Source organism: Hemitrygon akajei, chromosome 30, assembly GCF_048418815.1.
Source record: "Hemitrygon akajei chromosome 30, sHemAka1.3, whole genome shotgun sequence".
NCBI classification, from domain to species: Eukaryota; Metazoa; Chordata; class Chondrichthyes; order Myliobatiformes; family Dasyatidae; genus Hemitrygon; species Hemitrygon akajei.
In genome coordinates, this window is record NC_133153.1 from 41,595,730 (window position 1) to 41,612,543 (window position 16,814).

A 16,814-nucleotide genomic window follows, 5' to 3' on the forward strand; every position below is an offset into this window, starting at 1 on the left:
TATCTTAGAAAGGATATGCTGAAACTGGAGAGGGTTCAAAGGAGGTTCACAATAATGATCCCAGGATGAAGCAGCTTGTCATATGAAGAGCATTTGATCACCTTAGGCTTGTTTTTGCTGGAATTTAGAAGAATGAGGGGTGACTATCAAATAGTGAAAGGCCTTGGTAGAGTGGATGTGGAGAGGATTTTTCCTATGGTATGGTAGTAGTCTCTAAGACCAGAGGACACAGCCTCAGAGAGACATCCTTTGGGAATGGAGATGAGATGAGGAATTTCTTTAGCCAGAGAGTGATGAATCTGTGGAATTCGCTGCCACAGGCAGCTGTGGAGGCCAAGTCTTTCTGCATACTTAAGGCAAAGATTGATAGATTCTTGATTGGTCAGGGCATGAAGGGATATGGGGGGTGGGGAGGCAGGAGATTGGGGCTGAGACAAAAAGGGGAGCAGACTTGATGGACCAAATGGCCAAAATCTAATGGTTTTATATAGAGCTAGGGTGCCCAAGACTTTTGCACTTTATTGTAGTAATTTTATGTATTACACTGTACTGCTGCCACACAAAAGAACAATTTCATTACACATGCAAGTGAAGATAAGCCTGATTCTGATATTGGCCTCTATTATTCACTGAGAGTGGGAAGGGAGCGGGGATAGGGGAATCATGGAAAAGGGGCAGGGAGTGGGAAGCACCAGAGAGACATTCTGTAAAGATCAATAAACCAATTGTTTGGGATCAAATGTCCTTGCATGGTGTCTCAGGGATGGGTGTGTCTGGACCTGTGCCACCCCCCCCCCCCCACCCCACGCCCCGGCACTCCTCCTCTGTCACCTGAGTACAGGATATGATATTAATCAACCTTGAAGGATAACAAATCAGCCGTGGTGAACAGCAGAGGAGACCTGACGGGCTGAGTGGCTTAAGTGTCTGGTGGTCTTACAGTCTTGTCACTACAGAAATAGGAGATTAATTCCAATAAATCAAGAGGAAACAAACACGCTTCAACTCACATCAAACAGGGTCAGTTTCTGCACCTGGTCCATGATCAGTGACCTGAGTGGGGAAATCACAACAGTGACTCCTGGGGTCAGACAGGATGGCAACTGATAACACAGACTCTTTCCTCCACCTGAAACAGACAGAGCACACATTTCTGCAAAGAAGCACAAGCTAAACAGCCACAATAAAGGAACTACCGCACACTGGGTATCGTTAGTGTGTTGTATTTCCTTTAACGCTTCCCCATGTGATATTAACTAAAGTACAGGATCTGCATTCCTTGACAATTACCACCAAAAGCAGTTGTTACCTTGTTGTTTGCCCCTTTTCTTGCTTATAAAATAATATAGGCTCTTCAGCCCACAATGCCATGCCAACCGCTAACCCACTCTAAGATCAATCTAACCCTTCCTTCCTCCGTAACCCTCCATTTATCTCTCATCTAGGTGCCTATCTTTATGTCACTAATGTATCTGCCTCTATCACCACCATTGGCAGTGTGTTCCATATATATACCTCCCCGTCTGTGTGAGAGAACCAAACACTGACATTCCCTCCGTACTTTCCTCCAAATACCTTAAAGTTAGGCCCCTTTTCATGAAAAGAAAAAGAAAATTAACTAGTATTTATATCTTTTGAAATCAGTAATTGTAGGCAAAACAGCACATGCAAAACACTGGATGAACTCAGCGGGTCAGGCTGCATCTATGGATAGTTGACATTTCAGCTAAGACCCTTCTTCAGGACTGAGAAGGTAGGGGGAAGATGCCAGCATCTTGTGTGTGCTGCTTTGAATTTCCAGCATTTATAGACCTTCTTTATTGTAAGCAAAATGTACTAATCGTGTATTTATATAGGTTAAGAAAGATGAGGTATAGGGTCCAATTCTAACAAATCAATTGCCACTGCTGGCGACCCCCACAGATTGTTATCCTCGTATGACACACCCTCCAATCACCCCAATAATGATGTTCCAAAAGAACTGTATTTGATCCTTTAGTAATAATAAGCAAGACAAACAATGCTGAAGCGATTAAACTTATGAAACTAAGACTTGTGATACTAAACATACTTAAGTGGACTTAACCAAATTTAAGCGTAACTCAACAGTCAAGAAAAGAAATGATGTCCTTCAGTCCTCAGTGCTAAACTACCCAGAACAAAGCACAAATATGCAACTTATTCCCTGTGCTTTTACCATGCCCCCTCTCACGTAACTGATTACAACAGATATAATAAACACACAACACAGAATACAATGCAGATAGAAAACGCTCGCGTGGCTCCTACTTGGAAAGCGTCAAACTAGGTGGCACAATAGAGTATCTGTAAGCATAGAACTATAACAGTGTATCTGACCCGGGTTCAATTACCACCGCTATCTGTAAGGAGTTCGTACATTCTCCCCGTAACCGCGTGAGTTTCCTCCGGGGGCTCCGATTTCCTCCCACATTCAAAAAAAGTACGGGTTAGTAGGCTAATTGGTCACATGGATGCAGTTGGGCAGTGCAAACTCATTGGCCTGTATATCTGCATAAAAAGCCATCATGAAGTCAGCGATTTGAGGCGTTTGCTTGAGCTACCTCAGCAACGTACCAGTGGGCATCAGAACAAAGCAATCTTCATTCAGCAGCGCTGCATTAATCGCTTCCAGCTGGTTGGTTCGGAAATGGTGCAGCCCAAATTTCTTGTGGAAAATCCGCATCATCTCTTTGGAATGTGGAAAGTGGTAGCCTCGGAAACGTTCCAGAGCTGGGTCTTTGGAGAGCCGCTGCTCACTGGAAGACCCTGATGGAAAAAAGTAAACTCAATGTCATTATTTATTCTAAAGAGGCACCTTGCTGTCACTCACTCTCTCACACACACACACTCTCCCTCTCTGATCTTCAACCTCTGCAGCTTAGAAAATAATGAATAGGATAGGAACAAACTGCAGGAGGCTATGGCCAAATTAGCAGAATCAGCAGATGCATCAGCAAATACAATTTAATAGGGGGCAGCTGAGTGACATAGTGGTTAAGATCACTGATCTGGGTTCAATTTCCTCCACTGTCTGTAAGGAGTTAGTACATTCATTCCAAATTCCAAAGATGTATAGGAGGTTATGGGGATGCATATTGGCACTGGAAGCATGACAACACTTGCCCTTACACATCCTCAGACTGCGTTGTTCGTTGACTCAAAATGATGCTTTTCACTGTTTGCTTTGAAATACATATGACAAATCTAATCTTTAAGTATATGTAAAACTACACATTGGGACAAAGAATCTAACTTGGAATTTTTCAGCTGGTGAAGAAATAAAGGGGCATGGAATGAACATAAAGCATTAAACTTTTTAGAGCAAATTGTCAATGCTGTTATAAAACCACATGGGAAAATCTCAGACTATGAAATAGAAAACTGGACCACTGTACGCCATTCCGACTACGTTGGGAAATTATGTCAAAGCTCTGGAAAGTGTACAGTGGTTGTAACTTGAGAAGAGTTTGTTGATTTAAAAAACTACAAAGAAAATTGAGATGTATCAAAGATAGTCAAAATCCTAAAGATTTGGATGAAATCAAGGAGAAATTGGAAACTTTGGAAACAGTTGTAGCCAGAGTTCATAAAGGTGCAGTTACAGAGGAATGAAGAAATATCTCTTCAACGAGGGGCTGCAAAGATCTGAAACTCAGTATATAGAAACATAGAACAGTACTGGACAGTACAGGCCCTTCACCCCACAATGCTGTGCTGATTACTGGAGGTTTTTACTCCAAAATACAATTTAATGCATTCCTCCTACATAGACCTCCATTTTCTTATCATTCACATGCCTATCTCAGAGATTCTTAAAAGCCCCTAATGTACCCTCTTCAACCACCACCCTGGCAGGGTGTTCCATGCACTCACCACTTTGAGTACTTCTCTCCAATCACCTTAAAATTATGCTCTTTCGTATCAGTCATTGCTACATGGTTAAAAAGTCTCTGGCTGCCTCTTATCATCTTATACACTTCCATACCTCTCCTCCCTCCTCACTCCAGAGGAAAAACCTTAGCTCCTTCAATCTACTCTCATAAGGCACACTCTCCAATCCAGGCAGCGTCCGGATACATCACCTCTGCACCCTCTCTAAAGCTTCCAATGCCTGAAAAAGTTATGAGGTCACATTAAGAGGAACACTCAAAACACAATTTGATACATATTTGAAGTGTCATCTTTGCAGATAAAAGGCTGAGGTTTGATGTGAAATTGGAAAGCTCTTTGAAAGAAACTGCATAATAAGCACAATAGGTCAAATGGACTCCTCCTATGTAGCAAGGTACAATGATTTGACAGTACTACAGAGATCTATTGAAAAAGTACTACATGAAGGTCAAGTAATGAATGAAGTTGAAGAGTGATTTCACTTGTTTGCCTGATGCCATACTGCTCGTCTTTGACACTCAAGAATATCACAATACCTAGAGAAAAGAACACTTTAAAATTGTAAATTACTGCAGGTTTTTTTTTTAAACAGAATCAGAGATAGCTTTACTTTCAAAGTAAATCCATAAATATCAGATGACAATTCCACACTCACGTGTTGCCCTCATGCCACACTCCCATTGACATTTCATTTTTTGACAGGAGTCACTAGCTGCTCACTACACTCTCCAGCACTTTCCTCTTGCCCCTCACTCTTGAGGCAGCACAGTAGCACAACAAATGGGGTTCGATTCCAGCCGCTGTCTGTAAGGAGTTTGTACATTCTCCCCAAGATGTCCTCCAGGTTCCGCAGCTTCCTCCCACATTCCAAAGACATATGGGTTAGTAGGTTAATTGGTCACATGGGTATAATTGAACTGTTCACTCTTTGGGCTGGAAAGGCCTGTTACTGTGCTGCATCTCCAAGTAAACAATCCAGTGCTGGACGCTGGAGAGAGGTCCTTGGTCTGGTGATGCTCAAGGATCCCCTAAGCCCGCTAAGGTTATGTTTAGCGAGTTACGGGCATGCTACGTTGGCACGGAAGCATGACAACATTTGCGGGCTGCTCCCAGCACATCCCAGACTGTGTTGGTTGTTGACAAAAAATGGCATATGTCACTAGATGTCTCAATATTAATGTACCAAATAAAGCTAATCTTCATCTTCTCATGTTCTACATAATTCAAACTACTACACTAAACCTGGAATCTCGGAGGACCATTCCAGTTAAATATCAATCCAACACCTGGATAGTTTACTAGGCAAAGGCACCAACTGATAAACCAGAGTGAGGGTCAGAAGTGGAAAGGGTAAGTAGTGTCAAGTTCCTGGGCATCAGCATCTCTGAGGATCGATCCTGGGCCCAACATGTTGATGCAATTACAAAGAAGTCACAACAGCAGCTATATTTCATTAAGAGTTTGAGGAGAATTCGTATGTCATCAAAGACACTCACAAATTTCTACAGATGTACTGTGGAGAGCATTTTAACTGGTTGCATCAATGCTTGGTATGGAGGGGCCACTACACAGGATCAGAATAAGCTGCAGAAAGTTGTAAACTCAGCCAGCTTCATCATGGACACTGGCCTCCCCAGCATCTAGGACACCTTCAAAAGGCGATGCCTCAAAAAGGTGACATCCATAATCAAGGACCCCCGGCACCCAGGACATGCCGTCTTCTCATTGCTACCATTGAGGAGGAGGTTTTCTGAATGGACACTGAACCCATGAACACTACATTTCCCCCTCTCTTATTGCACTACTTATTTAATTTTTAAAAATATATTCTTATTGTAATTTATAGTGCTTTATTATTATGTATTGCAATGTACTGCCGCTGCAAAACAACAAATTTCATGACATGTGCCAGGGATATTAAACCTGATTATGATTCTGAAAGGAATGAAAAATTCATTGGACTGTAGAGAAAGCTGTCGCTGTTTACTCACTGCAATTGGTGGCAAAGCCTGGCAGGGCATTGGAAAAGACAGATCAAATTTAGGAATTCTCAAATATTAATCTGAAAAGGATAAGGTAAGGCAGCATTGTAGTTACTTAATTGCAAATGTAAAGACCACTCAAATCCAAATACAGGTATGGCAATTTCAGGATTGAAATACAGTTTAAAACAAACTACTGGCAAAAGAATATTCCGTAAAAAGATGATTGAGTGAGCTCAGGCTGGTGGTTGAAAATGGAGGGCTATGTAGGAGGGAATGGCTAGACTGATCTTAGAGTAGGTTAAAAGAGTGGCACAACATAATGGGCCAAAGGGCCTGTACTATGCTGTGACATTCTATGTGTAACATTCCCCTATCCTTGCCCATGCTGGTCTGTACTTAATACCAAACAGCAAATGGATTTGATGTTCAGTTGTACCAAATCTGAAATACAACTTTAATCAGGATAGCCAAAGACAGGAAACAGATTATCACTAACACTGAAAGCAAGTTTAAATACGGTCACCATGCAAAGCTCTGCATCAGCTGCAGTGGCAATTGGACAAGGTAGCAGATGTCTGCTGGTAGCAATGGGTCTCCACTCAACATGAACAAACTCTGATTAAAAAGAGAGAATTGGGAAGATGCAACTTAACTCCACCGGCTGCGAAAGGAGAGTTGGTCGTGGGGTTAGCAACCCCAACACATAAAACCCCAGAGCTACAGTAACGCCAACAGAAGCGCCAAACACCTCATTCCTGGAAGAGGAAGATCTTCAACTAGAAGATGTATGAAGTCATGTGATGAAAGCAGAAGCCAGAGGGCAAATCAACCTTCAATCAGCTCAGGACAGGGGACCTCTGGCGAGCTGCTGACAGCAACCTATGCTCCAGTAGGGGTGATGTGCTTAAGAAGATCCCAAACATAGTTAAAGTATTCAAAGATTAAAGATCAGCTTTATTTGTCACATATGAACATCAAAACATACTGTGAAATGGGTTGTTTGCATGAATGGCCAACACAGTCTGAGGACATGCTGGGTAGCCTTCCCAACCACTGACCACATCTACATGAAACACTGTCATAGGAGAGCAGCAACTATCAGAGATCCCCATCACCCAGGTCATGCTCTCTTTTTGCTGCTGCCATTAGATAGAAGGTACAAGAGCCTCAGAACTCACACCACTCGGTTCAAGAACAGTTATACCCCTCAGCTATCAGGCTCTTGAATGGAAGCTGATAACCAGTCACTTGCTCCATTATTGAAATGTTCCCAATTATCTTACTTTAAGGACTCTTTATCTCATGTTCTCAATATTTATTGCTATTTATTTATATTTACATTTGCACAGTTTGTTGTGTTCTGCACTCTGGTTGATTTTTCATTGATTCTGTTATCTATCCTATAGATTTGGGGAGTATACCGACAGAAAAATGAATCTCAAGGTTGTATATGGTGACATACATGTACTTTGATAATAGATTTTACTTTGAACTTTGAAGTATCGTCACACTTCAAGCATCAACGTAACATGGCCACAACTAACTGCACGTCCTTGTGGAATGTGGGAGGAAATTGGAGCACCCAGAGGAAACCCACACAGTCACGGGGAGAACGGACAAACTCCTTACAGACAGCAGCAGCAACTGAACCCTGATTGGTGATCATTTGTACTGTTAAAGCATTGCGCTAACTGCTACACTACCGTAGAGATCATGGATTCTATTAAGCACAGCGAGTTCACTGATTACCTGTGGGGCATAGTGTGGTTTGAGATTTGACATTAACATCTTGTGGTGGGATTCTCTTCTCCCACGACTTTTTGGACCCTCCTTCCCGGATGGGGAGAACATGGGATGTAACACTGGATGAAGGACCACTTGTAGAATGCACAAAACACTCAGTTTCTTCTTCTTCTAAATCATCAATGTCAAAGTTATCAATGTCAAAGCCATCATCCAGTACCGTCTCCCCATCAGCGCTGTGATTCTTGCCCTGCACGCTGGGTAGTCTCTGATTATGAGAAGCAACCCTGCTTTCAGTAGAGACTGGTGGCCATCCATCTGCCTCGCTTCTGACATCTCTATTAGTGGATCTGTTCAAGACATCAGCAGAAGGAGAATACTTGTACTGGCTGGTAGTCGAGGGGGATGTTTTACTCTTCCCTACCGAAAGATCAAGCTTGCTTCTTTGGAAACGTTGCATGCTCCCAGTGGCAGGAGTCGAGTGCACACTTGTCGGGCCAGTTTGTGTCGAAGTTTCATCCAGTGCAAAGAAATCTGCCTCACTAAGAAAGTTATCCACGGGCAGGGTCGAGGTGTTTGGGCAAGATTTCCTAAATGTAAATGTTTTTGGAGAACACCGTCCCTGGCTTGAATAGATGTGAACAGGAGGAACTGAATTGACAGAGTTATCATTTCTTAAAGAGTTCTGTACCGGCCAGGAAGCAACCTTCACAATATCCTTGTTTGGTAATTTCTGTGTTTCGTTCTGATCAACCAAGAGCTTCTTCCTAGAAAGATAATAACAATTCTTAGTTAGTCAATGATATACAATGAAGAAACAAAGTGCCCTTACTTTGATGGGGGTGGGGGGAAGGGGGAACAGTTCAGGTGACATCTACTCTGTGCAGTGAGACTCTATGCAGAACCCCTTTATACAACTAAAACAAACTCCAGTCTCTGATGCCACAGCTCCCACTCAACCACACATCCACCCACCCCAAACTAGCAGCCTTGCTATCTTTGGATTTCCTTCCTAAGCATGTATGGCATCAGCATATTTAATTTGAAGATACAAAAGCCAGTGGATACAGGGGATCTGGAGCAAAATAAAACAAAGTGAATCTATTATCAAAGTATGCATATGTCACCATATACTAGCATTTCTTGCGGCAATTAAAGGAAAATTAAAAAAAACACAGAATCTGTGAAAAACTATACATTAACAAAGACAAAGATCCAATGTGCAAAATAAATCTAATTCTGCTTAGAACATGAATTGTAGAGTCGTGAAATCAGTTCAAAGGTTCATTTTATTGTCAAAGTATATATGCAGAATACAAATCTGAGAATTGTCTCTTCTCCAGATAGACATAAAATACAGAAAACCATACAAGTAGATGAAAGAAAGACAACAATCCTAACAAAAACTAAAAAATAGTGGAGAATGAAGTTATCCAAACTGAATCAGAAGCCTGATGGTAGAAGGGTAATGACTGTTCCTGAATCTGGTAGTGTTCCTCTATCTCCTGTCCGATGGTAACAGTGGGAAAAGGGCACGGTCTGGGTGGGAAGGGGTCCTGGATGATGGGTGCTTCTTTCCTGTGGCAGGACTGCTGGAGGAACTCTGAACCTACGGAGTCGATGGCTGAGGAGGAGATGGCTAACAAGATGCTGTGAGGTGCAAGGGTGAAGCAGGAGCAGACAGGCAGTTGGTGGAATCAGATGAGGAAAGGGATGATGGGTAAGTTTTGAAGTTAAATCACTACTGAAATGCTGGTTAGAAGTTGCAATAAGACAAAAGGTTAAAACAAGATCAGCTTGGGATAGTTGTAGTCAATTAGACCTTTGCAGTGAGAGACTTCTTCGTACTATAGACGAGATAGAGTGGGCTGACTGCAGCAATGTGTACTTAAGCCAAATGAGTGAAGCCCCTGTGGTGAGACTTTTCCAGCAAGGTCGCCCTCAAACATAGTGTCCCTTTACACAATAAAAGACAAGATAACAGAAGGATGTGAAACATACCATTGTCTTTACTAACTTCAAAATATCATCAGCTGTCTACTTGAAGTCTTGATTGTGCGAGTAAGGAATTCAAACATATACAATGATCAATATCTGTAACTGATGAGCCAATTCTGTATAAAAATAGCAGTTTTCTTCGGAATGAGATTCGAACATGAGGATTATACGAATCAGAATTACTAGCCATTTGGATTCTCTTTCACTTCCGCTGCCAATCTCATCTCATGCTTTTGCTTCCCTTCCCACCACTCTCCCCCCACCCCCCCTTTTTACTTTCATTTCTAACTTTGAAATTTCTGCAATCAGCCTGATTTTGATCTCTGAAATTCATAAAACTGCTGATGCTGGAAAGCTAAAATTAAAACAAAAAAAAATGTTGGAAACACTCCAACATGTTGGCAGCATGCCAATGATCTTCTTCCTGATAAATTAAACCAGATTCTCTTTGCAGATGCTATTTAATTCTCACATATCTGTCATCTATCACTGGTTGTACTTTAATTTCCCTACTGTTTTTCCTCATGGAATCTCAGACGAGATGACCAAATCTTTGGATGAAATGGAGGGAAAAATGAAAGATTTGCTTTATTTGTCACATGTACATCGAAACAGAGTGAAATGCATTGCTTGCTTCAAATCAAATCAGCGAGGATTGTGCTGGGGGCATCTCACAGGTGTCACTATGCTTCCTGCAACAACACAGCATGGCCACAACTCTCTAACCCTAACGCACACATTTTTGGACTGTGGGAGGAAACCAGAGCACCCAGAGGAAACCTACATGTTCATGGGAGAAGGTACAAACTCCTTACAGCAGCAGTGGGAATTCAACCCTAATCTTACAACTAAGCACTGTAATAGTGTTACACTAACCACTATACTACTGTGCTGTTCCTACACTACCGCAAGGAGAGAGAGGAGTTTAAGATAAAAAAAATGGAGGGGTGAAGGTGTGAGTGGCAGAATAAAAAGAGGATCAATTGAAGTAGTAGAGGGAACTCAGAAGGCCGCAGGAATTTATGGAGAAAGAGGGGTAATAAGACCATGGAGGGAGGTGAACACAGTGTAACTGACCAACGTCAGTTAACAAGTATCAGAGAGGAGAGTGAACAGGGAATAAATAAGCAATAGTTCTGATTGTGGAAAAAGATGGAAAGAGGGACAGAGGGGTTTTGGAATGTTCAGCTGTGCAAGTACAGAGGAATGGATGTTGAACTTGAATACACGGAGTCAGCACCTACCGGAGTGCTCTCTGCTGAAGCAGCTGACTGGCACAAGACAAAACCTGCAGCTCACTCACAGGGATCTGGTCAACCAAGGTACAGATATCTTCCATCACTTGGATCAGTTGCTTGCTGTACCCCATTGAACTACCTGTAAAATGGACAAAGTCAGCATCTCTTTAAAGACAGCTTCACACTCTACATGTTTAGATATACACCTAATGCACACAAATCATTAGAGCCTCTCTAACTTACTACACAAGTCTGGAGAACGCCTACAACGTAATAATCAATCCCACAAGAGGTCATCATTTTTAGTAGGATGCATTTCTAGAAACTCTCTTTTGCATGTTTATCAAAAAGTACCACATCTTTCATTCGTCAGTTAATATCTTTAACTTGAATTGCCTTTTTTCCAGTGTCAGCAATGGCTTGGCATATAACTTGGAATCATACAAAACATCTAGACCCTACTCCAGAACACTAAGTATAAAAATTCCTACTGACACTATCAGTGAAATCCCTTGGAGATGCTGTCTTTCAGGAGATATTTTGGACAGTCAAACCAGGCCAGACTTGTACAGTGAATGGCTGGGTGCTAATGAGTGTTGTAGAACAGAGGGACCTGGATGTACAGTGCACAGTGAAGGCAGCATTTAGCATGTTGGCTTTCATCAAGTTTAGGAGTAGAGACGTTATGTTAACTTGATGAGGTTGCAGTTTGAGGCCATTGCTAAATCTTTTAGTTATTGGTTTCTATTCCCAATGCAGTTTTATTCTTTGTTTGCCATTAATGAATAAACAAAAACAAAAGCGGACCATTCAGACACATTAATTCCAGGGCTAATGTTCCTCACAATCCATGGAGAGCATTCTAATTGGTTGCATTACTATCTGGTATGAAAGGGACAAACTACACAGAATCGGAAAAGGCTGCAGAAAGTTGTAAATTCAGCCAGCTCCATTACGGGCACAAGCCTCACCAGTATCGAGGACACCTTCAAAAGGTGATGCCAGCGCTAATGACTCCCATCATCCAGGACATGTCCTCTTCTCATTGCTACCATCAAGGTGGAGGTAAAGGAACCTAAAGACACACACTCAATGTTTTAGGAACAGCTTCTTCTCCTCCACCATCTGATTTCTGAATGGACCATGAAATTATAAACATTACCTCACTATTTTTTGTTCAATTTTTTGCGCGCACACGTGTGTGTATGTGTGTGTGCGCGCACAGCCAAGTGGTTAAGGCAGTTGTCTAGTTATCTGAAGGTTGCTAGTTCGAGCCTTAATTGAGGCTGCGTGTGTGACCTTGAGCAAGGCACTTAACCACACATTGCTCTGTGACGACACCAGTGCCAAGCTGTATGGGTCCTAATGCCCTTCCCTTGGACAACATTGGTAGTGTGGAGAGGGGCGACTTGCAGCTTGGGCAACCGCCGGTCTTCCATAAAATAAAACTCATGTTTTATTGTTTTACAACATTGAATCACAATGGATTTAATTTGGCTTTTTTGACACAGAGCGACAGAAAAGACTCTTTCATGTCAAAGTGAAAACAAATTTCTACAAATTGGTCTAAATTTATTACAACTATTAAACACAAAAAAATTGATAGCATAATTAGTCACCCCTTCAATCAGTATTTAGTAAAAGCCCTATAGATTGTAAATAATGAAAGGCAAAATTGTGAATTAAATTAAAGTCACTTCCATAACTTAAAGTTTTTAAATGAAAATCTGGAAACCATCAACCTCTAAAGATAGTAGTGAAGCCTGCATTTGATTTATTTCAACCTTGTATGTTTCACATTGTAAATGGATATTTAGCTGCTTCATAAAGATGAAAGCTACACACCCCAGAGTGATGTTTTCCAGTAAGACTCAAGGAATAATAAAGCACAGTATGCCTAATTCTAAGTCAAGTCAATATAATTCTTTCCCTTCTTGTTTACCCCCTTCTCCCATCAATCCAACAGTTTTACGTATTCTATAAAGAGGTGTTTCCTAATGGCTATTATCCAACAGTGTCTCAGGCATAATAGGATCCATTTCATTAAATAACGTAACCTAAAATCAACTAGTCATTGGGAAAAAACAAGGTGGGATTACTATGTAAGTTACAGTGGGACATATTGCATAATCTAGCAAACACATATTCCTAGCATGATAAGAACCCAGCCACCCAAAACCAAAAACACCCTTCTTGTGATCCTCCCAACTGTCTTCCAATACACTTTTAACAGGGTAATCATTTCTCTGTACCCTCAAATTAATCCAGTATGTTAACATCACCTTCAACCTCCACAACTGTAAAGGTAATTCTCCCATATCAACCAGTAAAGCTGAGAAAGGAGACGACCTTACTGCACCACAACACAGTCTGAAAGCCTGAGCTTGCATCCCATCCAAACATTTTATATTTGAAGATGAAGCTGATCCATAAGCCACACAGCCATAATCAAGTACAGATCTAATTAAACAAATATAAATGGTCAACAGAGATTTTTGTGTAGAACCCCAAGAATACCCACGTAGACACCTAAGGATATTTAATGCTCCTTTACATTTATCAATATTTAGCAGTTGGACCTTCTAGATGCAGATGTATTTTTACTACAATTGATTGCACACAGGTGATCTCCATTTAACTAATTGTGACTTCTAAAGCCAATTGGTGCATCATATTAAAGGCAGTGAATACCTATGCAATCAATTATTTTGTGTTTTATGTTTGTAATTAATTTTGATATCTTTGTAGAGATCTGTTCTCACTTTCACACGAGAGTCTTTTTCTGTTGATCAGTATCAAAAAAAGCCAAATTAAATCCACTGTGATTCAATGTTGTAAAACAATAAAACATGAAAACTTCTGGGGGGAGGGTGAATACTTTTTATAGACACTGTATATGCAATGCCCTGATTAAGATTTTTACTGCTATGCACACTCCAAAGAGATGATTTTATGCAGCATATGATTTGTTATTTTGTGCCAGTCAACAATTGTGTATGGGCAGTATTTACACAGCATGAGCTCAAATAGAGGTTTCTTTAATTGGAACATCATGAAGTTCCTGCTTGGTTGAACCCCAAATCATATTGACCCTAGATGGATATCGCTTATGAAAGGTGGCTTTCTCACCACTTAGTCCTGTGGCTGTTAGTGGGGCCAGCAATGAACCAAGTTTCCATATGAGCCCGATGGAAAACAGCCTGTTCCTCTATTCCACATTCATGTAGTTCTTATCATTCTTCAACAGTGGAGGAGCAGTTTCAGTTGAACTCATTGGATTTATTAGTAGCAGCCACTTTCAGTCATACATTGCAGTCAAGAGCTGGTGCAGCCTCACTCACAAAGGAAAAAGAATATGCAGATTTAATCTAGTCTTTTATAAATCCTGATAAGAACATAAGATACAGGAGTCTGCTCCATCATTTGATCATGGCTAATTTATTATTCCCCCCAACCCCATTCTCCTGCCTTCTCCCTATAACCTTTGACACCCTTACTAATGAAAAACCTATCAACCTCCACTTCAAATTTACCAATGACTTGACCTCCATAGCTGTCTGTGGCAACGAACTCCACAGATTCACCACCATCTTGCTAAAGAAATTCCTTATCTCTGTTCTAAAAGGACATCCCTCTATTCTAGACCTTGGTCCGAGACTCTCCCACTGTAGGAAACATTCTCTCTACATCCACTCTATCCAGGTCTTTCAATATTTGATAACTTCAATGAGAAGCCCATCATTTTCTAAACTCCAGTGAGTATAGGCTTATAGAGTTAACACTCCTCGTTCTCGTGAACCTTCTGCAATCCTTTCTTGGAAAAGGATCCCAGAATTGCTCAAGGTACTCCAAGTGCAGTCTGACCAATGCCTTATAAAGACTCGGCATTACATCCTTGCTTTTTTATTATAGTGTTCCTGAATTGAATATCCAGATTCATAATGGAAAAGTCTGAGTTAACAGGTCACTGCTCTAGTTATAGGATTAATTAAATACCTACACCTAATTGAGGCACGTATCAGATATATGCCAATATTTAATACATTTGAAATTTAGATTTATTATTGAAAACATGACCACAATTTGAAAATTTCTTATTCCCTTAGTAAAAACTACAACGGAAGAAAATCAATCTTTCACTGACTCTATCATTGTTATGGATATATTCAGTATAACTGTAAGAAAATGAATTTCAGGGTTATACTGTATATGCTGACATGTATGTTCTTTGATAATAAGTTTACTTTGAATACCAATGAACAGTAACAGGATAAAACTCTTACCTTTATCCACTCTACTGTTTGATGATCCATTGGTATGATCCTCATCTTGTGGCTGTGCATCTGTTGACGAAACAAATTGCTCTCGAGAACGCACAGTTTCTGCTGAATCACTGTGGACAGAGATTATTTCAGTGAAAGGTTTCTATTCAAAGATAAAATCCCTCAGGAACTGCTACAGATACTGACTTGAACTGCCTTTCATGGTAGCACTCTCACCACTAAATGACAGAGTTGTGGGTTCAAGCCTCACTCCAGTAAACAAATACATTGTTCACATTGATTGTCCGGGGCAGAATGAGATCTACACTCAGCAGAGAGAGACCTCCTGTACATAAAGTGCATGATTATGGTCTTCTGCTACTGCAGCCCATCCACTTCAAGGTCCAAGGTATTGTGTGTTTAGAGATGCTCTTCTGCGCATCACTGTCATAACGCATGGTTACTTGAGTTACGGTCACCTTCCTGTCACCTTGAATCAGTCTGATATTCTCCTCTGCTCTCTCTCATTAACAAAGTGTATTTTGCTGTTCACTGGATGTTTTTTGTTTGTCACACCTTTCTCTGTATTCTCTAGAGGCTGTTCTGCATTAAAATCCTAGGAAATCAGCAGTTTCTAAGATATTCAAACCACCCTGTCTAGCACCACAATCATTCCACAAAGTCAAACTTCTCCATTCCAATGTTTGGTTTGAACAACCGAATCTCTTGACCATGTCTGCATCCTTTTACACACTGAGTTGCTGCCACACGATTGGCTGATTAGATATTTTATTGATGGATAATTTATTTATGGTAATATTACTTTTTGTGTTGTGTGAGTTATATTTACTATGCTGTGCACCTTTGTCCAGAGGAACGTTGTTTTGTTTAGCAGTATACATATATACAGTTGAATGATAATAAACTTGAACTTATTTCTTTTTCAGATTGGTTCACAGGTGCATTAGATAGACAATTAATATAAACATATTTGCAACAGTTTATAATTCAAGTGGAAGGGTCGCACAAAGCTTGCGCTTTCAAAAAACTAATAATTAAACTTGTTTGTTTATAACCAAATTCTGGCCTATTAAAATGTTACCTACTGCTACTCAAGATACTCCCAGAGAAAGTAATGGTATTAAATACTCCCCTTACAATCCACACTGTAAAATAGAATTGATTGTGCAGGCAAACCTGAGACATTTGAAGAAGGATGGCAAAGACATCTGATCACTTTCAGGGGATGGTGGAATAAAATCAACTTCACAGTCCTCGTTCTGTGGTTGACCCTGGTTGCTGCTCTCTGAGTGGATGGTATTAAGTGGTGGCTGGCTGCTTATAAGGATGTCAGTATCTGTAAAGTCAACTACATAAATCACAGAAAGTTAGCAAGCAGGTAAAGCCAAGCAGTTAGGAAGATGAATGGCCTTACTGCAAGATGGATGGAGTAGATGAGCAAAGAGATTGTAAAGGGCTTTAAGGTCACACCTGGAGAACTGCGTACAATTCTGGGCGGCACAGTAGCATAACAGTTAACATAACATTTTACAGCACCAGTGGTGAGGGTTCAATTCCTGCTGCTGTACATTCCCACTGTGACATTCATATTAGCCATTAGCCCTGGAAAAGTCTCTGGCTGTCCACTCAATCTATGTCTCTTATCTTCTTATACA

At 40.8% G+C, this 16,814-nt stretch overlaps 1 protein-coding gene across 1 annotated transcript in view; it reads right to left on the bottom strand.

The window, feature by feature from the left end:
• blm (BLM RecQ like helicase) overlaps window positions 1-16,814 on the bottom strand; it is an 88,781-nt gene that overhangs the window by 63,350 nt on the left and 8,617 nt on the right. The window contains exons 4-9 of the mRNA XM_073032698.1: window positions 16,336-16,507; window positions 15,160-15,269; window positions 10,883-11,015; window positions 7,647-8,407; window positions 2,596-2,787; window positions 1,011-1,129 (exon numbers count right to left, since the gene is read on the bottom strand). Of these exons, the coding sequence (XP_072888799.1) occupies window positions 1,011-1,129; window positions 2,596-2,787; window positions 7,647-8,407; window positions 10,883-11,015; window positions 15,160-15,269; window positions 16,336-16,507 (1,487 nt within the window). The remainder of the gene's footprint in view (window positions 1-1,010; window positions 1,130-2,595; window positions 2,788-7,646; window positions 8,408-10,882; window positions 11,016-15,159; window positions 15,270-16,335; window positions 16,508-16,814) is intronic.